At 34.3% G+C, this 23,210-nt stretch overlaps 3 protein-coding genes and 1 long non-coding RNA gene across 4 annotated transcripts; 2 read left to right on the top strand and 2 right to left on the bottom strand.

Annotated features, from left to right (window-relative positions):
* The first annotated feature begins 620 nt into the window (after positions 1-620).
* LOC142546360 (UDP-glucuronic acid decarboxylase 1-like) lies at positions 621-4,393 on the top strand. Its single transcript, XM_075654038.1, has 7 exons — positions 621-1,538; positions 1,972-2,116; positions 2,216-2,295; positions 3,279-3,362; positions 3,450-3,524; positions 3,710-3,802; positions 3,952-4,393. The coding sequence occupies exons 1-7, from the start codon at positions 864-866 to the stop codon at positions 4,156-4,158; spliced, it is 1,359 nt and encodes a 452-aa protein (XP_075510153.1). The 5' UTR covers positions 621-863; the 3' UTR covers positions 4,159-4,393.
* A 162-nt stretch (positions 4,394-4,555) lies between these two features.
* Positions 4,556-6,437, top strand: LOC142546359 (protein SODIUM POTASSIUM ROOT DEFECTIVE 2-like). The gene is made up of 2 exons (XM_075654036.1): positions 4,556-5,903; positions 6,074-6,437. Exons 1-2 carry the CDS (start codon positions 5,267-5,269, stop codon positions 6,403-6,405), a joined length of 969 nt encoding a protein of 322 aa, XP_075510151.1. The 5' UTR covers positions 4,556-5,266; the 3' UTR covers positions 6,406-6,437.
* A 740-nt stretch (positions 6,438-7,177) lies between these two features.
* Positions 7,178-12,812, bottom strand: LOC142546358 (uncharacterized). The gene is given in 7 exon segments (XM_075654035.1): positions 7,178-7,555; positions 7,557-7,954; positions 8,424-8,610; positions 9,014-11,023; positions 11,119-11,207; positions 12,336-12,568; positions 12,698-12,812. Coding segments are annotated over 6 exon segments (2,940 nt in total). The 5' UTR covers positions 12,385-12,568; positions 12,698-12,812; the 3' UTR covers positions 7,178-7,348.
* Positions 12,813-13,729: 917 nt separating this feature from the next.
* LOC142544723 (uncharacterized) lies at positions 13,730-16,033 on the bottom strand. Its single transcript, XR_012820091.1, has 2 exons — positions 15,910-16,033; positions 13,730-14,611 (listed from the first exon to the last, which is right to left on the bottom strand). It is a non-coding gene; the product is annotated as an uncharacterized LOC142544723 (long non-coding RNA).
* Between the last annotated feature and the right edge of the window lie 7,177 nt (positions 16,034-23,210).

Here is a 23,210-nt window from a genome sequence, read left to right on the forward strand (position 1 = left end):
TGACATGACACTGATTATTATTGCATTGTTTATTGTCGATATATCTGACATAATAATAATAATAATAATAAAAAAAAAGCAAATATATTGTACTAATGTTGAAATTTCAATAATAATATGTTCAGAATAAAAAAAATAGACCATATTATGGAAATAAACATTTCAACAAATTTTTTTTTAAGGGAAATGGTTTTTTAATCAATTCACTTGTTCAATTTTGAGTTTGATACATTAAATTTTTTATTTTGGTATCTAACTTTTAATTTTTGTTTATTTGGATCTTATTGTTGATGTGATACCGAAGATGTCGAACTAATATTCTAAAATACTAACTCGACACTAAAAAAAATATCGATATGATATCGAAAGTTATTGATATTTTGGATGTTACGTTAGAAATTAAATCATAAATAAAATTCTCTAATTAGACAAGTTAATTGACTAACAAAATGATTATAAAATATAATATAATTACCTGCAATATTAACGAAATTTCCGAGACTTGTTATCTCATACAAAGAAAATACTTAAACTAACTAAATAAATTAGAAAAACAATCTGAAATCAGTAAGATTCGAACCTGAGACCAACTGAAACTCATTATTGGTTTAATAAATCACAGTATAATATGAGGAAACGTGGGATACACACACCCCTCCACCGAACAAGTAACAGACAAATCTGAATCAAGATTCAAAGTGTTTCCTGTACAGTGGCAGTGAATTTACAGGCACCTTCCCTACCTGATGTTAATCTCATCTCTATCCGATACGAATGCGATAGCCAATCAAATGTTAGTTGAGATCAATCATCATTCGCATTTCTTGAATCAGTAAGCAATCTGGGCAATTTAGCGCCAAGCAATGAAGCAATTGCACAAGCAATCGAGCTACCGAAGAGGCGAAGAAATGCCGATATCTCAGACCCCACCATACTCCCCAAAATCCCTGAAACACACGCGTTCGATCCAGAGATCCATCAGTTACCTCCTCAGGGAGCAGCGTCTTCTCTTTATTCTTGTTGGCATTTTGATCGCCTCCACTTTCTTCATCATCCAGCCCTCTCTCTCCCGCCTGTCTTCCGCCAGCTCTTCATCCGTAGATCCCCGGCATAGAATCTCCGCCGAAAGTCATGATTCGATCGTTAATAATGAGGGTGGCGGTGATGCGGGTCGGAAATATGAGAATCTGGTGGGTCGTAGCCCGTATTTTAATGGGGTGGGGAGAGTTCCGGTCGGCATAGGGGGGAAGAGGAAGAGGGTTGTCGTAACCGGCGGTGCGGGGTTCGTGGGAAGTCATTTGGTGGATAAGTTGATTGCCGGAGGGGATGATGTGATTGTGATTGATAACTTTTTTACGGGGAGAAAGGAGAATGTGGTGCATTTGCTTGGGAATCCGAGGTTCGAATTGATTCGGCACGATGTCGTTGAGCCGATTCTGCTGGAGGTGGATCAGATCTACCATTTAGCTTGCCCTGCATCGCCGGTGCATTATAAGTACAATCCGGTCAAGACCATCATATCCTTGTTGAAATTGTTGGTTCGTAGAGTGTGTTGAGATTTTAGTTTTTATGGGATGCGGTGTTGAATTTTTTGTGGGTATGTGTGTTTATGCTTGTGAATATGATATCGTGGCTGATCCCTGAGTGATTTGGCTTGCGAAAATTGAATTGGAGGTTTTATGGTTATAAAGAAGGGAGATGATTATGAGATTACGTGTGCATGTGTATTAACCCATGTTCTTGTGTGGTTTTAAATTGCTAAGTCTATCTGTATTGTATCCTTCACAGGATAGTTTTGGTGTTCGTTGGATTAGATCGATTGGCATGGTTAAGATGCTGTTCTGGTTAATTTATGTTGATTCGGTTTCTTTCTTATTCAAGTAATGTTCGGAATTGACAACTAAACATTTTAGTTCTCGAATTGATTATAGCATTTGGAGTCATTTGATATCCTTGACTTGTGATTACAAGACTAACGTAATGGGTACATTGAATATGTTGGGTCTTGCAAAGAGGGTTGGTGCGAGATTCCTTCTCACTAGTACAAGCGAGGTATATGGTGATCCTCTCGAGCATCCACAGAAGGAAACATATTGGGGGCATGTAAACCCGATTGGTGGGTGGTGCTGTTCTGAGCAAAGATGTGTTTTTTGTTTCTTTTCAATGTTGCTCTTGTGATGTGAATTTAATGGTTGAATGATCCTTGATTAATTAGGTGAGCGGAGTTGCTATGATGAAGGTAAACGAACAGCTGAGACTTTAGCTATGGATTATCATCGTGGCGCTGGAGTAGAGGTAATATCTTACCGCCACTTGTTGAATTTGAAGCTTCATGATCATGGAGTATGATTTGAATTTTTTGTTTAATTATATTGCGACTAATATTTGAATGTGTATTCATCTTTGTTCGGGAGAATGATATAATTGTCATTGCATTTCTGGGTGAACTAAGAACCAATTTGTGATGAATTAGCACTCAATTTAGTTATTAATATCATCAAATAATGCAAGGTTTCCATTTTCTCGCTGCCTTTTCCATGTTTTATCTTCCTATTCATGTGTTTTCCCAATGACATCCTGTGGTACTGTAGTCAACTTACTATCTTCGCATCTCACGTGACCAATCGTGTGGGTTAATTTGGGTGATCGAACCTTTTCTGCTTGATGTATCAAGTTGCATACCAGATACCAAATGTTTTGTTTTTGTCCAAACACATAAGTGCATGCACATAGGTAGTAATATTCTACTAGAGGAAATGCTCCAAGTACATATATGCTTAGTGTATGGGACATGGATGTAAAAAGGAAGCGTTGGATGACTGCCATAACCATCATGTTGTGATGTGCTTGACAAAAAAACAAAGCATTGTTCTTAGTCATGTAGAGCGAGGAAGATGGATCAACCAGTGGTTGGCATTTTCTTTCTTTTTTCTTTTGTCTTTTAAAAAAATAATCTAACAAACCATATCTGTATCTATAAACTGGTTTTGGCACAAACTCTTACGATTGGCTTTGGCATAGACCCCAACCAGTAGTATATAAAAGACAATGTGAGTACATGAGATGTAGATTATATCTAAACTTCTCCCAAGAGAGGACAAGGAATTAGGCTCCTGATAAAGAAATACCAATTCTATCTAGTTTTTATTGATCACGGTCTGATTGATTTGTCAGCTTGATGTAAATGCTCTATTGAAGTTTAGAGAAGATACTTTGGTTTCTTTAGAAAACATTATACTATGTATATTGACCCTAACAATGTTTCTCTGTCTTTACAGGTACGCATTGCACGTATTTTTAATACATATGGACCTCGCATGTGTCTGGATGACGGGCGTGTTGTCAGCAACTTCGTCTCACAGGTTTGTCTTCCATAATGCCATTCTCATCGATTTTGATAAAGATGCATCAAGACGACAAATTCTAATTGCTGCAGCCGTGTTGTGCAGGCCATACGCAAACAACCTATGACGGTATACGGCGATGGGAAGCAAACACGTAGCTTCCAATACGTATCTGATTTGGTAGGTAATATTGTCTTGTCCCAGTTGGGATTTTATTTGATGTGAAATGCTTTGTACTTTAAGAAATATGATATGTGAAAATATTCGTGCTTTGCACAAGTTGTATAAATATCTCAATGTGATGTAGAATTCTGTGTGTTGATAAACTGATGTACCCTCGAACCTTCCCACTTTCTCAATGTTAGGTTGATGGATTGGTGGCATTAATGGAAGGCGATCATGTTGGCCCTTTCAACTTGGGTAACCCCGGAGAATTCACCATGTTGGAGCTTGCTGAGGTTTGTGTAGATTATTCTTTTCTTTCATGGGAAACATTTCTTAGATATGTGTTAGAGATTAAAAAAAAATATACATTATAGAATCAAATATTCATCAAAATCTTGAAAATATGTATGCATGCAAGATTACATTGAGCTGCTCTCACCAGGTTGTCAAAGAGACCATCGATCCAAGTGCAACGATAGAATTCAGACCAAACACCGCTGATGACCCTCATAAAAGGAAGCCGGACATTGGTAAAGCAAAAGAGTTTCTCAACTGGGAGCCGAAGATTTCCTTGCGAGAGGGGTTACCTCGAATGGTCTCTGATTTTCGAAACCGTATCTTGAACGAAGATGAAGGGAAGGGAAACTAGTAGGAATGCAGCGAAAAGGTATGTATAGATTGAAAGCATGTTGTGTATGTTATTCGTTTTTACCATACTGCATTGATATCTTTTTTTAATACTAACTACAATCGGAATAGCAATAAATCGCATCGTTACCACTTACCTATGTATTTTGTCAAACCATGATGATTTTTTGTATTATCGACTTGCCTTTGGCTTTAATCCAGTTTTGGACATTTATATGTAGCCGACTTTCATATCAGCAATGACATTAAATTTCTAGATTCTATTTGTCCATTTTATGCATCCTCCTTATGTTTAAAATAAAATTATTTGATAGAACAAAGAAGGTAGTATAAAAGGGGAATTTATGTAATTTGACTCTATTCTCCCAAAGCAGAAAAGAAGAGATGAAGGCATATGAATAAAGTCTTTGATAGAAAAAAGTATTACATTGGAGATAATTCGATCTCAAATTCAAATATTAGTCTGAACCAACTCGAAAAACTTGTAAACTAGCTCGACTTATTCATACAGTCCAAATTGGAAGCGATGTAAAGCTAAAGGAAAGATAAGAAAGCAAGAGTTAAAAGTGAGGCAAAAGGCATCTAATTCTTTGCATTTTTTTGAAACCCACAATCGTTGCCTCTTGAAAAAAGATCATGAACAAAAGGGCATGTGTATCATTCACGTTCAACCACAAAATGGAAAAACTCCATTTGATTTCAAATTCATGAAGAATATGATCCAAAAGCATTACAAGAAGACAGTTCCAATTATTCTTATTCTGGGATTGCAAAAAGAAGTTTACTTTTGGTCTGTTCTGTGGCCCAAATCATACTTTATAAATAAAGATTAGTTCTGAGGATCATCACATATTTTTGGTCCTAAGTTAAATATTTACAAGAATCGGCTACGTGGACGAATCGGTATTCATCGGTATCGATTACATGTCGAACGATCACATCTAAAAATCTTAATTATTAATTTTTTTCACCAAAATTTGATATTTTAGAGTGCAGTGTATGGACTCTTTCACAGTTTAACACTTACCTTGACCAGAAAGAGTCCCTTCTCTTTATCTTTCCTACCCACAATTTTGATTCTCTAAGCCATTAATTTACACTTTCCAAACATGAAAAGAATCCATATATTCTCTCGATCACAAGCTGCAACACACACATGTTTTCCCAACATGGACGAAGGCTCTTCTTCTTCTTTCTGGTCCGATATTCAGCCCGGTAGTAGCCCAGCGATAGACAGATACAATCCCATAATCAGAGATTCAAGAAGAAATGCTAGATCAATCCCTCCTTTTAGTACTTCTCAGCAAACTATAATCCCAAAAACTCCCAAGAATCAACTCAAGAAAAAGAATAAGAAAATCCCTTTAATCGAAAATGGCGATCAAGCCAAGATCAAGATGACATGTGCCGATAGTACTATTATAAGTGATGGAAACTCTAGTGGTGGCGTTAAAAGGGAGAGTCGGAGCCATATCAAGACTGCAGATTTTATCACTCCTCCAAGTTCTACTAGATACTTGCTGAGTAACGACAGGGTTCGATTCAACTCTTTATCGGATTTCGACCCGAATCTGAATCTGTTTACAGGTGAAACTTCAAAGTCTGAGGCTGTGAAAACAGATGAACCGTGTGATGTGAATCCGCCAACTTTTTCTTGCCTTGCAGACCAGGTTGTTGTTTTGAAAGTGTCGTTGCATTGCAGAGGATGTGAAAGAAAAATGAGAAAACACATCTCAAGAATGGAAGGTTTGTATCTTTCAATTTTTTCGAATAAAAAAAATTTAAATCACACCACAACTGATCATATCTAGACATAACAAGTTTATCTTCAAATAGATGAAGTTCCTTGTGCATGATCATCACTTTTCTTGCTAGGTCTTGCAGGCTAGTCTTGATCCTTGATTACTTTTGTGCAGGAGTTACATCTTTTGACATAGATTTTGCAGCAAAGAAGGTGACAGTGGCCGGAAAAGTTACCCCGTTGAGCGTTCTTTCGAGCATATCTAAGGTGAAAAACGCCCAACTATGGCCTCCCACAATATCATCTTCCGTCCAGACGCCACTCAGTTTCAGTAACTCGGAAGTCAAGAAAGGCTACAAAGAAGCAGCTGCAGGCATAGAGAGATGCAAACTAGAGTATTTTAGTGTGAAAGCCTATATGAAATTTGATGTGTGTAAATTCAGTCATCATCAATATGTGTGTGGTCATGAATTTAGAATTGTTATTGAACATCATTGGAGCTTGTGATTTCATAACTGTCTTTCTTTCTATTTTTTTTTTTTAAATTTTAATTCATTCTCAATTAATACTTCTCTGATCAATTCACAACCTCGTTACACGAATAATAGTTAAGTAAATATACCTCAATTAGTGAATCTCTTCTTTCTTTTAAAAAAAGGACAAAAAATTACTTTTTTTGCGTATCATGTTCGATCAACCCTCTTACCAAGCACTGACACTTTACCCTAAAAAAACACATTTTCTTTGACTTTTTAAAGCAATAATGCGGAAATACTTGACAAGGATCCATAATCCAACAGAAACAATTTGATATGATGAGAAATTAATAGACAAATGATAATTACAAAATGAGTTATATATGCTACAAATGAGACCAATTTTCTGCCTATTTGGTTTAGGAAAAGACGCATGTTTTTTTAATTACTTGGGGGAGGGGAGACTCTAACATGAAGTATCATAATGAGGGAATTGACCGGAAAAGATGCATGTTTGAGTAAAAGAAAAAATGTGTTTTGAGCTACTAAATATCATTTCAATCAAACGTGATGAGTCTTAATTATGGAAGAATGACCTAATTGATCCCACTATACATAACCTTAAGATTAAAGAATGTATTACTAAGCTTTTCTAGCAAAAATGATTCATATTTGTTACCAAGAAAAAAATGGTAATCTAAAATGAAAACATAATATTTGAAAATCAAGAGCCTTAATACAGGGCATCAAATCCAAATCTGATGCAGTAAATAGTAATATATGGATGTATGAACACATATACAATCAGTGTACGAATAATAATTACTGGATATAAGCATCCTTATCGAGGACACTAAACGGCATATTTAGTGTTAACACTTTATTATACATATAACTTTATTATAACTATTACAACTAAGTTTGTGATCAGCAAGAGTTACCAACTAAACTTAAGAGTCTAATCCAGATACGAACTAATAGATACATATAATATCAGATATCAGGTCATCTATCAACAATTTCTCAATTTCACTACCTACCAAGTCAACTTCTTGCTTCGAATCTGACCATTGCATCTCCTTATCGAGTACCGTTTCCGATACATCACCACTTGGGAAATCTTGATTGATCAGCTTCACAACGTTGTCTCTGATTCCTTCTTTATGTCGCGTCATTTGCAAAATTCCCTAACTTCGGCATCACCCAGGGTAACAAAACATCTTGATGCTGCGAAACCTGGAAAATCGCGGAACTAATCGTGTCAAAAAGTAACCTTCTTTCAGGCCTCGACCCAACCGTTATGTCACCATATTTCTTCTCGAGATCATCAAACAACCCAGGATCCAAAGGGCACTCTGGGGAGTGGTTTTTTATTACGGTGCCAGGGTTGGATTCTTCAATACTGGAGTTGTTTAGCACATCAAGTGCATAAGAAACTTCCCACCCTTCGGTTTCTAGCACATGATTTTTTCCATAGACTATTGGAGATAGTTCAGAAACTTCTTCCTCGAGGGGGATGAGGGAAACTTCAGAATATTCGCTTGACTGCATCTTGAGGAGCTGTAGTTGCATTCTAAGTTCTGCAGTAAAAAGATGAAAAGAACATGCGGTGAGATCATGCTTGCTTTAAGGAAGAAAACGATGGAAAATAACACGAAAAAACAGAATAAAAACAGAGTAAAGTGAATTATTTCTTAAAGAATGAGTGCATGGAATGCCAGGAAATCATAGTCTCATTCCTAGAACTCAATACATAGAAGCAACATATAGCATGATTTAACAAAAGCTTGGGGTAAATGGGGGATTTATCGACTTAATAAAGTCAATTATAAATGATAGTCTTCTTTTGGAAATAAAACACTCTGAAAGGTATTTTACTTGCAGATATAAAAACCGATCACGATTGCATGCCCTCTGAAGCACTCATGGTATTGACATTCCTATATCTACGAGTTCCTAAAAAGTTGACTGTCTACTTAACTTCCCACGGTATACAGCCAAGATTTACACACGTGTGATTAAAAGATTACAGAGAAACTGGCTTCATACCATGAAGTTCAGCCTTCACTTTCTCAAAACTTTTAGAACTAGATGACGCGTCTTCTGCAAAAGGGACCTGGAGGACGGATACTGGACTAGGATGATCCGCTTCCTTGGAGCTTTCTGAAGAATCCAGCTCAGTTCCAAGGAAGTGTGAGGATGGAGAACCTTGTTCAGGCGGTCTCTTTTGTAGTTCCTAAAACATCACAGATCACAAATGAAAAGTTATTACTTTAGTAAACCATTTATAGCTCAATCAGTACAGCACCCCCATGTCTTAAATCAGAAAAGGGGCATAATTCAAGACATACCAAAAGATACGAATAAATTATTTACAAACAAAATTAGTACACTCCAAACCAACTTCAGCCGGTACCGGTGAAGAAAAACACAACTTAGAGTGACCTGAAAACAAGAGTTATATGGGCAACTAACTGCATGAAAAAGTTTTTTTAAAACAGCCTTCCTTAGTGTTAAAAATGATTGTTTTGGTCAAACGACTCGAAATTTGAAAAATTAGTAAAAAGACAATACCTAGCATAATTATTATGGGGGTTAAAACATGATCACAATTTTCCAGGGGAAGCGAAGATACAAACCTGAAGAGTTGAATCATCTTGATCATGAGCAAGCGAGCAATCTTCATCTAAAATGGAAAATGATTGTTTAGGAAGTAATGATTGTTTAGGAAGTGACTCAGAAGATTTCGAAAACGAGGTTGTGCCTCCAGGATCACCAATGGTCAAAGCATCAGACACGATGCTCTCGCAAATTTCATCCTCTCCTTGGATCTGAAACATAGGCTTTTGTCCAGACAATTCCTTAATGTTTGCCTCCATTTGAATCTCAAAACTGGCTTCTGCTGAAGCATTTTTCTCATTGATAAATAAGTCCCGATGCAGGGGGTGCTTCTTGCCGAGCAATTTGGAATCTTTTGAAACTTTTTCTATCCGACTTAGATTTCCCTTCATAACCTTACTTCTACCACGACGCAAAGTTTCTCCATCCATCAGATGTTTTTCCCCGGCCAATTTCTCATGACATGTGCTACTTTTGTAACTTCTCCCACCCATAGGTGGAGGAATTGATCTATTCCTGTATGAAGTTCCATTAACTATATTCTTCCAGCCATCTTTGCTACTGATGCCTGCAGTATTATCCCACAAAGCAGTTCCATTACTATTACCAAATAGATCGCCTTCTCCACTGATACTCGCCGCGGCATTCGAATGTTTAGACCTGGTTTCTCTTTCAGATATGGCAAGCATTTCCCCTAGTGTGCTACCCTTACTAACAATTTCCACATCTTGGTATCTGTGAGTCACCTTCCACCTCTCAGATAATCTCTTTTTTGCCTCCTTGTTGACAGATGACTCAGACAAAATAGGAGATGGATATAAGCACCATTTCTCATCACATAAGGAACTTTGATGAAATAATCTGAACTTATCCGACTCGCTCTCATAATCACTTCCATAAGCATCATAGGAACTTTCATCTCCGGCATATCCTCTGAATCGAGACGACTTCGGATCCATAGTCTCATCACAACTGACTCTCATTCGCTTAGTAATGTCCCTTGCAATTTCTCTAGCACCTTTAGACATTGGCATCTTGGGAAGCTCCTCATTACATGGTGAATCTTTACTTCTCCACGATAGTGTTTTGGCACCTCTGACACCCGAACATTCCTTCATTTTACTAATGTTAGGCAGATAGCCATGAGTGGGATCACGCGATGAACTAGATATACCGGCATTCTGCAATTTTCCAAGGTTTGGCTTCAGAACAACAATCCTTGTAGGAAGTATCATTGTCTCATTTTTCTCTTGTAATTCAATCTCCGGTGAACTGGAAGAAATATAAGCCCCATGCCGATTGCGAGGTGCAAGTAGTAGACCATCTTCACGTTTCAGATGGCAGTTACTGACCAGATTACTAAAACTATCACTTTCTGATTTCCATGCTTTGGCATTGCCTTCGTACTTTTCAGAACATGAAGGCTTCAAAACAGCGATATGACTTCCAAAAGAATTGAAGTGATCGACTTGTGCATCATGCAAATGCTTGACAAACACGGCCCTAGGTTTTTGGAGGTATTTTAACAACAATTCCTTATTTGAGTCTAGCAGATCTAAGGTGCCATCCAGCTCTTTTGAATTCTGAAGGTTTTCATCAGCGGAAAGGCGTTTGGCATCAATAAATTTCTGCTGAATTAATGACATCCCAGGTTTGGTAACAATTGAACTTGCACTCCATCTTGACGAACAGCGTCGATTGACAATATGAGATGCTTCCACATCCTCATATACATCCCTAAATTCTTCCTGCTCCATTGCGCTTTTTTTGCTTGATCTGCGATTATTTTGTTTTCCATATCGGTGTTTGTTCTTTGAAGCAATTTTCAGTTCACAGCTGTCTGATGACGGTTTTTGTTGTCTATAAACATGCTGTGGAGATGGCTGCTCTTCAAGACCCATTAATTTGGCAATGACATTTGGTGGTCGTCTCTTGGATTCAATTTCTTTAGACATTTCTTCTGCCAACAACTTCTTCATTGATATCCCTGTGGCTTGCCCTAAGGAACTCTGCCCCGACTTAGGAATTATCTACAGTGACCATATTGCATTACCGAATGTCATATATTGAGGAAAATTTCTGGATAATTACATTATGAGAGAAATACAAATAGTCTAGCACAGACCATATCATCCCTAATGCTTCCAGAAGTATGAGAACGAGAATCCAAAGACAATCTTGGAGCAGATTTCTGTTGCTGAAACTGTGAAATTTCTGGATCAAAATTCAAATAAAACATGCTCAGTTCAAAACAGACATTTTCGATCGCTTGCACAAATACCCATATAGTCTCGTTCTTACATCAACCCTGCTGAGGGGGACTATATGGAAAAGACTATGATCAGTGGTCAACGTAAAAAGTTTTCTACTTCTCAAGCCTTGAGATCCTAATAATAAAATCGCGGAATGTGCGGCCATTCACCAAAATATGAAACATGGATCTGTTTCTAATCAACTCATATAAATATCAAACTCTGTGTATTTATTCCCAAACATTTCAAAATCTTGGAATGTTGACTCACATACCGGCCAAATATAATTTAATGAGACAACAAAAAAATTTACTGAAGCTCCTTTAAAGAACTAGGCCCAGCAATCATAACCCATTATGAGTAGCGAATTCCGGATGGCAACAAAATAATGCCGGCACCATTATAGTAAAGTAACTGATTCATTCCACTAGCCACAAAAATTTTTTATTGACAAAGGCATACTGATAAACTCGGTATATTTTGGGCACAACTTTGAAATTTTTTTGAGATGGAAAAGCCAAAAAATATGTCGCAGGAATTGCTCTGCTTTGCTCTTTAAAATTCATGGAGATTAAGACATGAAGAAAGGGCTGCCGAAAGAAAACATTTAATCTAGTAACTCTAAATTCATCACCCGAACTGAATATACCATAATTAATAAATTCAAATGTTTAAGTTTGGTGGAGTAAAATATGCGCCGTTTTTACCTTTCCCTTCTTTACTAATGAATTCAAACGTTCAAGTTTGGTGGAGTAAAATATGCGCCGTTTTTACCTTTCCCTTCTTTACCGAGAGTAAAAACTTTAAGAACATGGAATTTCTCTTTCACGTATTAAAGCAAGGAGAACCATCCAACTTTCACGTATTAAAGCAAGGAGTTTCAAATTTTAAAACTAAGGAAAAAAAATTTCCACTAATCCAAACTTGCGAAAAAAAACGTTCGCACTTAACTAAAACACCATAACCAAACCAAGATATAGCCCACGCTCATGAATTTCAAGCTCTTAATTTTCAGACGAGAAGAAAAAACAAAAAATAACGTTCGCGGACAGGATCAAAACCACAAAAGTCTACTCCAAGAAATTCATACCTTCAAGCTCCGAAGCTCTCCTAGACTTCATGTGCCGTGTTCTCTCCATTTTATTCTCGAAAACGCGACAAAATCCACAGCAAAAGACAAAACGAGGAGAGAAATAAAGTAAAAAAGAAACGAAGCTTGCAATAATCAAAATAGCACCAAAAATCAGCTAAACAATGTCGGGAAAAAGCACGACAACCCCTCGAGAACCATCATCATTGCTACGCTAAGCTCATTTCAAAAACCTGCGCCATGAAAATAAAAAAATAAAAAAAGTGGCCTTTAGCAGATCTTCGCACCCACTGATCAAGCAGCAGTGGATAATCAATGAGCAGCAGAGAAGCAGGAAGAATGTGAATGCAGTAGATACTTACAGAGAGAGAAGGCGTGGAGTTGAAAAGAGAAAGAGAGGAGGGAGGCGACCATTAATGAGGGGCGAATAGTGTGTGGAGGGGAGGAGCTCTTTTGAATGGGAGTTTGAAATTTATGCAGTATTTAAGTTTGACACGAGAAGAGGAGACAAGGCAACCGGATCGGGTCGGACCGGTGGAACAGTGAGGCCCATTTCTAAAACGGCAAGAATTTTGTACTGTTCGATTTTATCTAAGTTTAAAGGAACATATTAACTTCCACTATAAAAAATCATAAATTTAAAATAAGTTAATTTATTAATCATTATTCTAGTTAACTATTAGAAAATTTTTATAAAAAAATCATCTTCAAAATTTTTAATTTAAATATAATATCTAAATTTGGTCATAACAAAAATTACTATATAGTCCACGTATCAGAGACAAGTTATACTGATTTTAAATTAAATAAGCTTGAGCATCCTTTTGAAAGTTCGCATTACAATTGAAAATTTAAAATCTCTCTTTTATAAAATGTTATCTCTTAGTTAAAAAAAATAAATATATGAGATTATAATTCATTTTCAAAATTATCTTTAGATTTTTATATTTACGATACAGTTTATATTTAAATTGCAATTTTGCACATGATCCAAAGCCGATTTAATAAATCACATTCAAATATATTATAAACGTAATGCTCGGTGGTTGAAAATAAACAGTTCCAACATGGTTTTATAAAAGATATAATTGATCATTTTAATGAGCGCAGGGTTATTTGTATTTTAATTTATACTACTTACGTGTTACTTAATATACAAAATAATAAGACTCTCGTGAGTCGGATCGGTTCGATGTTGTGAGGCTGAGATCGAAGAGAGTGGGAGGTGATCGTCGATGTCATGAGGTTGCACAGACAATGAGCGGCTCTTGACAGGCATCAAGGCGAAGGGAACATAAATGAACCGATCTCATCCTTTTTACTGTACATGTAACGTCTACTAGTTTAAAAAGTACGGAAATATTTTTTTTTATAAAGCTCAAATTTTCCAAATATAATTTAAAATAATCGTATTTATTTGACTATAAAAATATCGCAGTTTAAAATAACCAAACTCATCCATAATCATACAAAAACATAAACTAATAAAAATCTTTAAATCATCAACGTATGAAAATATTCATCTCCTTTTAATCTCATAAATCGTAATGCGGAAAACATGTGGTCCTCGGGTCGTATCATCCCACCAGGTCTGTCTACTCAGAGTTCGGCACCTCTAGTCTCCTCATCATGAAGCTCATCTGCATCACACACGCCTAGTGAGTCTAAATACTCAGCACACCTGTACCAAGAATAACAAGTACATATACAGGCACACAACGGTGAAAAATATCACACTCAACATATCTTTCATGAATTTAAAAAGCTTAATGCCAACATACCTTTCATGAACTTAAAAGCATAATGTAAACGTGTTGTGTAAAATCATATCGTCTCAAAGCATGTCATCTCATGTCATCATATATATAAACGTGTCGTGTAAAATCATATCGTATTAAAGCATGTCATCATATACGTAAACGTGTCTTATAAAATCATATCGTATTAAAGCATGTCATCTCATGTCGTCATATACGTATACATTTTCTTTTTAATTGAATTCAGTTCATTAGTTGTGACTTTCGTATCAGCTCTATCAATGGATCCATCTACGTATAACCATGGTACCGGACGACGGGGACACCAGCAACACTCTCACCCGTCAACTGGGCCTTGACCTATCATATCATCATATCATGTCAATGAAAATACGATCGTCGGGCTCCCTCTGGGGCTTTCTCCCTTAAACATGCTCCGTCTGGGGCCTTTTTCCCTCACGATATCTCCAATCATATCATCGTATACATATACATCGTCAGTTACAACCAACTCCCATCCTTCAAAAACATCATCATATTCACCACTTAATAAAAACATGCATATACGTAATTTTTCTTTTAAACCAAGCATGCAACGTATATTTTCATAAAATCTTAAAAATCGTGATCATGATGCATAAACCTTTAAAATATAGTAAATTTGTGCTCAGGGCGCTGTCTTGACCAAAATCTCACCCCGGGTGCAAAATGACCATTTTGTCCCTGAAAATCCAAAAAATATCGTTTAACCCCTGGACCTCTAATTCCATGTTTTTGACATTTTCTTAATTCCATTGATACTAACATGTCCCAAATAATTATTTAAGCCTACTTGAATTTTTTCATATTTTTATTTGGCTTAAATCGATGACTTTTAAATTAATCTTTAGATATAACATATTAATGCGTTTTAATCCCGAATTAAACCAAAACTTAGCATAAAATTTCCGAATTAAAAACTTAAACTTTTAATAATTATTTGAGCTTAAATATAATTTATCATAATTTTATTAAGCTTAAATCTAGACGTTTCCATTAATCCTTTAATTAACGTTTCGTGCGACGATTAAATCCCGGATAAATCCAAAACTCATTATTTTGATCCAAAGCTTACTAAACTCCTAAAAATGTCCCAAAACATATTTAAAAGCATTCCTAGATGTAAACTCGAGTACATTTCATAACTTAACTGAATTGTTTTAAACTTGAATCAGGGTCCTGGTTTTAACCCGTATCGTCTAGAGACTTAATCGAATTTTTTTCCCAACTTTTTGTCATATCTTAAAAACACTATAATGGTCCTACAATCTTAATTTCAGACCTTTATATCCACGGCTGATGGTCCAGCATTTGAACTAATCTCTCGGTCCTACCAACTTAAATCACCCTTGTGCACTAACCTCCAAGGTCACGTTCTAGCTCACCACCGACGGTTCAAGCCTCGACTCCACCTTACCTAGACCACCCTAGGACCTTGCTGGACCCACTAGACTCACGTCCCCAGCTACATGCAGGCTGCAACCTGCTGAAAGCCTAGAAACAACCCAACCTGACCGAACGAATTTCCCTCGAGCTTGGCAACCCGAATCTCCAGCACCTATACATCATTAAACACAGCCTGCACAACCCTCTAACATCACTAACTTGACAGCCCCTTGCACAAAAATGGGAAAGACGTGAGTAGTTGATCAAAAGATGCAAGAACATATGTAAAAACCAAAGATTCTTCATGAATAATGCTGAACCGAGAATTCCACATACAAATAAACACATAACAGCATATATATATAGCGTATATGATGCAGAAATAAACGTACGTGGCGTGCCTGAATGATGCAAATGCGGGAGGAAATCGAGCCGAAAGCCGGAGGAATTTCTTTATTCCAAGACAAGCAAGATCCGAGACCTTAGCTGGGGGATTAAATGCTGAAACAAGAGGGCAAGGTGGTAATGAAAGGGAGTGTCGGTTGATGGTATAATAATTGGTATAGGTTAGGTTTAAGTTTAATTTAATTGTAGTTTATGTTAATTAAAATGTGCACTAATGAGCCTCAATTAAAATAAAAATGGTTTTAAGCCCACTAAACTTAAAAATAGGCCCATTAAATCCAAACACAATCCTGACAGATATTTCGTTTTGGAAAGATTTTTAAAATACTAGCCGAACCCTCAAAAATTCCCCCGATTCGATAAAATTTGCGTATCAGATAAAATAAAATCCTGCGGGTAAAAATTACCCAATAAATCCCATTTTTGAAAAATACACTTAAAAAAATCTTATATTAATTAATAGAAATTAATCATGTAATAAAATAATTTTTAAAAAATTCTCCGGTCTCCGTTCCTCGTTCGAGCGCGAAATGCAACTTAAAAATCTTTAATGCATGAACCTTTAAAATTTCATGAAATAATTCTATTATGCAATAATTATGCATAAAATGCATAAAAATAATTAAACCCATAATTTATGAAATAAACATGCTTTTAATGCTTTGAAACAAATTAATAAAATACCAAAAAAATTTAATAAATTGCATGCATGTGGTTTACGTGAACCTTCAAATTATTGGGACGTTACAGTACAATTGAGAAGTGTTTAAAAGATTTGATATGTATTACTCATATCGAGAAGGTGTATATTTTTTCTCAGAAGCTCTTCATATAAAATTTCAAAGGTAAGCGTGTTTGATTTGATAAAATTCTGTGACGGGTGACCACCTAAACTTTCCTCGGGTGATTGAGAGTGATTACATAGAGGCGTTTGAAAGACTTTTCTTGGTACAGTGAAGACAATCATCGAATCCGGGGCGTTAAAGATGTGATCCATACATACAATAAAAAGTAATATTTTGACATAAAAACAATAATTTTTATAGTTTAAGTAGGTTCGGATATATATATCACAAAATTAACTTGTGAGATAATCCCACAAAAGTTTTGTGTGCATAAAATATACCCAAAACATACCACATGTATGACATAAAGTATAGTTAATATCGTTTCTTTAATAAAATGTGAGATCTCAATTCTCAAATTATATAATCACAATTTATGTAGATACATTTAAATAGAAAATTCAAGAGAACATTTATTGTAATAATCTCGTCTTTTTATTTATTATTCATGTGAAATATCGAAAAAAATGTGATTAAACCTATAGGAAATTAAGAATATTTGCAAACCTCGTGTTTTTAAAAATCACACACATTTGTTCTATTTGCAAGGGGTTTTACTCCAGGATTTAAAAAATATAAGGTTTTAAATGTAGAGGATTATGTGCTGTTTTTATATTTCACAAGAGAAATGCATTTTACTCCATATACCGATATTGTAATTTAACCATTATTGTAGCTTAGACCGAAGTCGAATAAAAAGATAATAAAATTTCATGCATTTTTAATTTTTCAAAATTAAATTTTAAAAAAATTACACATATCTCAAAATTCATTAATTTGTCAAATAACACAAGTAAATTTCATTTATAATGGATACTTTTTTTTTTTTGTTTTTGTTTTTCCCATTTTGGTAATACATAATATGGACAAAACAAAATTGAAATTTGGTGGATGGATGTGATTGAAGAAAATGAAATATCTTTAAGTGAAAGATCGATGAATATGGAAAATGACATGGAACCAACTGTTGGTGAGAATCTTGTGATCTTTTCAAGCCATCAAACTTATAACCTATTTTTATAGCTAAATTACCCTAAAAAAAAAGTTTTAAAAGATTTGTGTAGTTGGTCTTCACATCTTCTCCAATTTTTAAAGTATTTTTAATTTTAATTTTTTTTAGAAAATGTTTAATTGCAAAAGGTGAATTAGGGAATGTAATGTCAAAACTTGTTAGAAATTAATTGTAATTTTTAAACATTGTTTGATGATTTTAAAATTTTAAGAGTGATCATGATTGAGTTAGTATATAATATCATAGTATTTTCTCATTACATGGGATAGAATTTGTTCACATCACCTAAAATCGAACTTAAAATTTTTCATTATTGAGATATGTTTATGACATTGCATCATAAATCGGATAACAATATCATACTAATATTTTGATATTAATGAAAACCAAAATTTAAAATGATAATCGTACAAATGAGTTTCAAAGTGAAGTGAAATTGTATTATTATAAAAGGCAAAAACTTGTGTGAGACGGTCTCACGGGTCGTATTTTGTGAGATGGATCTCTTATTTGGGTCATCCATGAAAAAATATTACTTTTTATGCTAAGCGTATTACTTTTCATTGTGAATATCGGTAGGGTTGACATGTTTCACAGATAAAGGTTCGTGAGACCGTCTCACAAGAGACCTACTCATGATTATAAAATAAGGGACCGAAAAACTTGCGGGGAACGATAATCATGAATGAACATTCTTAGATTTAGGTATCGACATTTTTTGTGAGAAAAATTACAATTTAGCTTTTGTTTAACCAGAACTTTGATATATAATATTTCTAGTTTTAAATTTTTTATTGATTTTGGTTTTTATATGATACTTGAAGGTTAATTTTCGGGAAAAATGAAAATAAAAAATGCCATGAATCAAGATTTTGTATTATCAAGATTATGCATCGAATTGTCCTCTTCTTTGATATGTGTATAATATAAAAGGTTTTAAGAGTGTAATCAAACATAATTTGTGGAAAGCCAAATTCTCCGACTGTTTGGAATATGTAGAAATTTTAAAGTATTCAATATTTTCCAAAGAAATTTTAATATTTTTGTGAAATTTGATAAGAATTCTTAAAACCTGAGACAAATTTTTTATTATTTATAGGATCAAATACTTTCTGTTTTACAAAAAATTATAGTTGGTGATGTCTGTACAACTCCAATATTTTAATTTGCACAACATCTAAAACATCATCTATCGACCACCTTCCTTGCATGCACTCCTTGCATTCTATGAAATCGAACATGTGAACTTCACTACGATACCGATTTTAGGATCAAAAGTTTATATTTTTTTTATCAAAAATTATAAATAGAGATAATAATAAAATTTCAATATTTTAAAAAGTGAAAAAACTCAAATATATCGTTAAAATAAAAAATCACTTAATAATTATATAACTAAATTCCAATCTGAAATGAAAACTTAAAAAATTTATAGAATGTTCTTTTAATTTTTGTTAGTTGTCCAACATCAGTTAGATAGATTCTCTGGGAGTTGCATACATGGACTTGAACAATTTTCCCTTGAGCTAGCTTTTGGGGTTGAGTTAGTTCCAAGTCACAATCTTAACATGATATTAGATCCAGTTTCCACCGTTATGTGTTGGATTATCCATAGTTGTGACACTCGTTCTGCCAATAGTTTTGTTATTTGTAATTTCACGCTCCATATGTTCATCTCTGGGCGTGAGGGGTATGTGTTAATTGTCCCAAATCGGTTGGATAAAATACATGAGAATTGCATATATGAACTTGGACAATCATCTCTCCTAGAGCTAGCTTTTGAGGTTGAGTTAAATTTAAGTTCCAATCTTCATGAGATATGTGTGTGTATATATATATATATTTTAATAGCGTCTATTTAACTCAAGAATTGGTTTCGGCTTTCTGTAAAATTCACCGTAATTAGGCAGTAAATTTAGTTTGTTGGAATTGCCACCTAAATCTGGTTAATAAACGTATGGTAGAATTGGTTTCAAGTAGACTTGAAATTTTTTTTAAAAAAAGAATTGTTTTAAAATATATATCTCTTCTATATAATAAATATGCTATAAAAATGATAATTTTATGTTACAATTTAAACATAGTTAAATATTTAGTTAACTATATGTATACCTACTTTTTATTCCATTTGTCACATAAGTTAAGTCTCAATCGACTTTTTATTCTGCTGTACGTTTTACCATGTAATAACTTTATTTCTACTTTTTTCACAATATAATAATTATAGAAAATTATAGATTACATTTTCCCTAATGGGCTAAAAATGATATGACTCGTGAACACTAAAATCTGTCACAATGGTCACTCTCAGATGTGTCACATTGGAAAAATATTCCAATATTAGCCAAAAAAGGTGCAATTCAAGGTTCTATCCTATAATGGTTAAATAATTTTTGCTCAATTGATCAATAAGACCTACGTATGTAGTCTGCATCTGCATAGTGCTGTCCTCGCCTACTAAAATCAGTTGTCTCGTTCTTTATTCCCAGTATAATTTTTTTTAAAAAAATTTAAAATGAATAAATTATTGTAAAAATATATAATTTTTTTATTCCAATATGAGGTCGGGATGTTGCCGTCAGAAGGGTTCGAATTCTGGTCTTTTCCAACGATTGTGTGTTAGTTGTCCCACATCGGTTATATAAAATTCCCGAGAGTTGTATATAGGGTCTTGAACAATCCTCTCCCCTTGAGCTAGCTTTTGGAGTTGAGTTAGGTCCAAATTCCAGTCTTAACATGATATCAGAGCTCAGGTTCTACCGTTATGTGTTACCACCCGTTCTGCCCATAGTTGGGTCATTTGCAAACTTCACGCTCCAGATGTTCATTCCTGGGCGTGGGGAGGGTGTGTTAGTTGTCACACATCGGTTATATAAAATTCCTGATAATTGTATGTATGATCTTGGACAATCCTTCCTCCTCGAGCTAGCTTTTTGGGTTGAGTTAGGTCTAAATTTCCAATCTTAACAAATTGAGAGAGGATTATGTCACTCCATCGAAACACGAATGTGGTGTAGCAGAAACTGTAGTTAAGGGTTAATATGAATTTAGTTATTCTACTTTAATTTTTTAAATCTGTTTTCGTGATGGCCTTAAAAAAGGGTTTACATCTTGCAAAAGAAAGGAAGCATATTAAATGAAATTCTTTATATCTTCTTCTACTTGTCTTCCTCCAAATTTTCTCAAAATGGTAGTAGGCCTCTCAAATTGCATAATGGTTTGAGGTCCCCGAAAGAGAATCGAGAAGCAAGTCATAATTGTTGTGTAGCAACAAATTAAATATCATTGTGAATAGAGGGTCCAAACATGATTTTTGAGATGACTTTTAGTATAGGAGATAAATACTCGGTTTTATATCAATATCATAGCTAAGATCAATTATTTGATTCTATAAATTACAAGGTAGGGAAATATTTGATTTTCTAGACGAAGCAATCAGAATGTGGTACTTGTAATATATATCAAGCAACGATGAAGTTCGAAGTCGAGTCAAATAGCAATGACTCGTAGCACTTCTGTTTACACGATTTCGGAAAAGTCAATGCGGATCAAGTCGGGGGATGAGGGGAAACTTAATATATCATGCGGGGCAAAAAATAATAATCATTAAATAAAAAATGTGTGTTTTGTATAAACTTTTTTCGCGTAAAGGCAAACCCTTGCAACTAGTTGTCCGCTTCAAATTGATACACTTCTTTCCGGATCAGCTCCGTACATCACCCAAAGCCCAATTTTCATTTAAAATGGACTAGGCCCATTTTTCCAGGAGTCAAAATCCAATTTATTTCTATTGAAAAAATGTTTTCATGTTGGTGAAGGGTATTTTGGGAATTAAAATACAATAAGTATCCAATGCTACAACTATACTATATTTCATATCAATCAATATTACAAGAAAATAGTAATAATAATAATAATAATATAAAGGATAGAGTTTTAGTTTATTGTATATTTAATTATTTATAAAGTTAAGCCCTTTTTAACTTATGTTATTGTGGTTTTATGACTTTAAAACTATTAAAAATAATATATTAAAATTTGATGCACATATTTATACGATCTCAATGTAAGGACAAAAATAAATTAATAACAGAAAAAGAAAATTGAAAAGGTTTAAAATCAATAACCAAAAAGAGTCATATCAATTTATATTTATAATAATATGATGCAATCTGTACTTTCCCAAATCAGTCCAGTCTGAATAACCTGTAACGATAAACTTGCAAATAACATAATTGATTAAATTTTATATATTATCTACGTCTAAACTGTAATATATATTTATGTCACCAGTTGTAACACATGCATCAACCACAATTTTCGATATTATCATGTTTTTTTAATTATTATTATACATTTTTTGGAACACTAAATAAACTCGCCGGGAAACATTTACCTAAGTCAAAACCGTCTCTAATTTTTTTTTTTTTTAAAAACTACAAATTTCAAAAAACCGACCAAAGCGTACAGTGATCAACTCCAGAAAGAACCAAACAATGACACACAAACCTAAAAAGAAAAACACACAAGTTCTGAAGTTAACGAGATTTAAGTTTGAAAACATAAATAAGTGAGTAAACGAAATTTTACCAACAAATATCACCGCAAATGTGGATGACATGTCGGATCTACGTTAATCTGCAAAATGAATAGGAGAAGATATGTTAATATGTAGCAAGAAGCTAAAAATCTTGAAAAAATGGGCAAAATAAGGGCATTTATTTGCTCAGAAATCGCAAAAAATGCTAAAAAAGACATTTTCGATTGTCACAAAACTTTTAATGACGGTTTTTAACAAAACGTCACAAATACGAGGACAGTTTTGAAAAAAACATCACATCACATATATAATAGTGCAATGGTTTTTTATCAAAATGTCGCTAAGTAGATCGGTCGTTTGAAGATATTCAAATTTTGAACGGCAACGGCAATGGAATTGAACAATTAAACGATGTCACCATATTGCCAACAAAATAGTTTGATTTCGTCGCTAATTTATCAACATAATCGGCTGGAATTTCATTGTGGCGATGGTTTATGGTCTTTGATTTGAATTCAATTATTAGCAACGGTTTTGTTAAACTGTCGTCAATCGCCATGTTTTCTCGTAGTGTGAAGACTTCATAAAATAAAAAGAATCCTTCGATATCAATTCCTCCTATATTTTTAATACCATGTTTGCAGAGAGGCCTAACAAATACCCAAGCAAAGCATAATAATACAATAATTTTGAAAGACCTAACCTAAATAAGTAGGAACGAAATTAGTGCTATTTAAGACAATATTCCTACGTTTAGAACACTTCATTTATGCTATTTAATTTAATTTAAACGCCGTGTCGGCGCATGTACTTCCATTATCGATGGAATTAGCATTATATATTTAATGCTATAAATGTCAATGTTAAATTATATATTAGGTGCTATGGATT

Source organism: Primulina tabacum, chromosome 5 (genome assembly GCF_025594145.1).
Source record: "Primulina tabacum isolate GXHZ01 chromosome 5, ASM2559414v2, whole genome shotgun sequence".
Lineage (NCBI taxonomy): Eukaryota > Viridiplantae > Streptophyta > Magnoliopsida > Lamiales > Gesneriaceae > Primulina > Primulina tabacum.

Coding starts and splice junctions, on each gene's coding strand:
- LOC142546359 (XM_075654036.1), top strand. CDS start 5,267: ATGAAAAGAATCCATATATTCTCTCGATCACAAGCTGCAACACACACA. Junction 5,904..6,073: donor ACACATCTCAAGAATGGAAG/GTTTGTATCTTT, acceptor ACTTTTGTGCAG/GAGTTACATCTTTTGACATA.
- LOC142546360 (XM_075654038.1), top strand. CDS start 864: ATGAAGCAATTGCACAAGCAATCGAGCTACCGAAGAGGCGAAGAAATG. Junction 1,539..1,971: donor TATCCTTGTTGAAATTGTTG/GTTCGTAGAGTG, acceptor TGTGATTACAAG/ACTAACGTAATGGGTACATT. Junction 2,296..3,278: donor ATCGTGGCGCTGGAGTAGAG/GTAATATCTTAC, acceptor CTGTCTTTACAG/GTACGCATTGCACGTATTTT.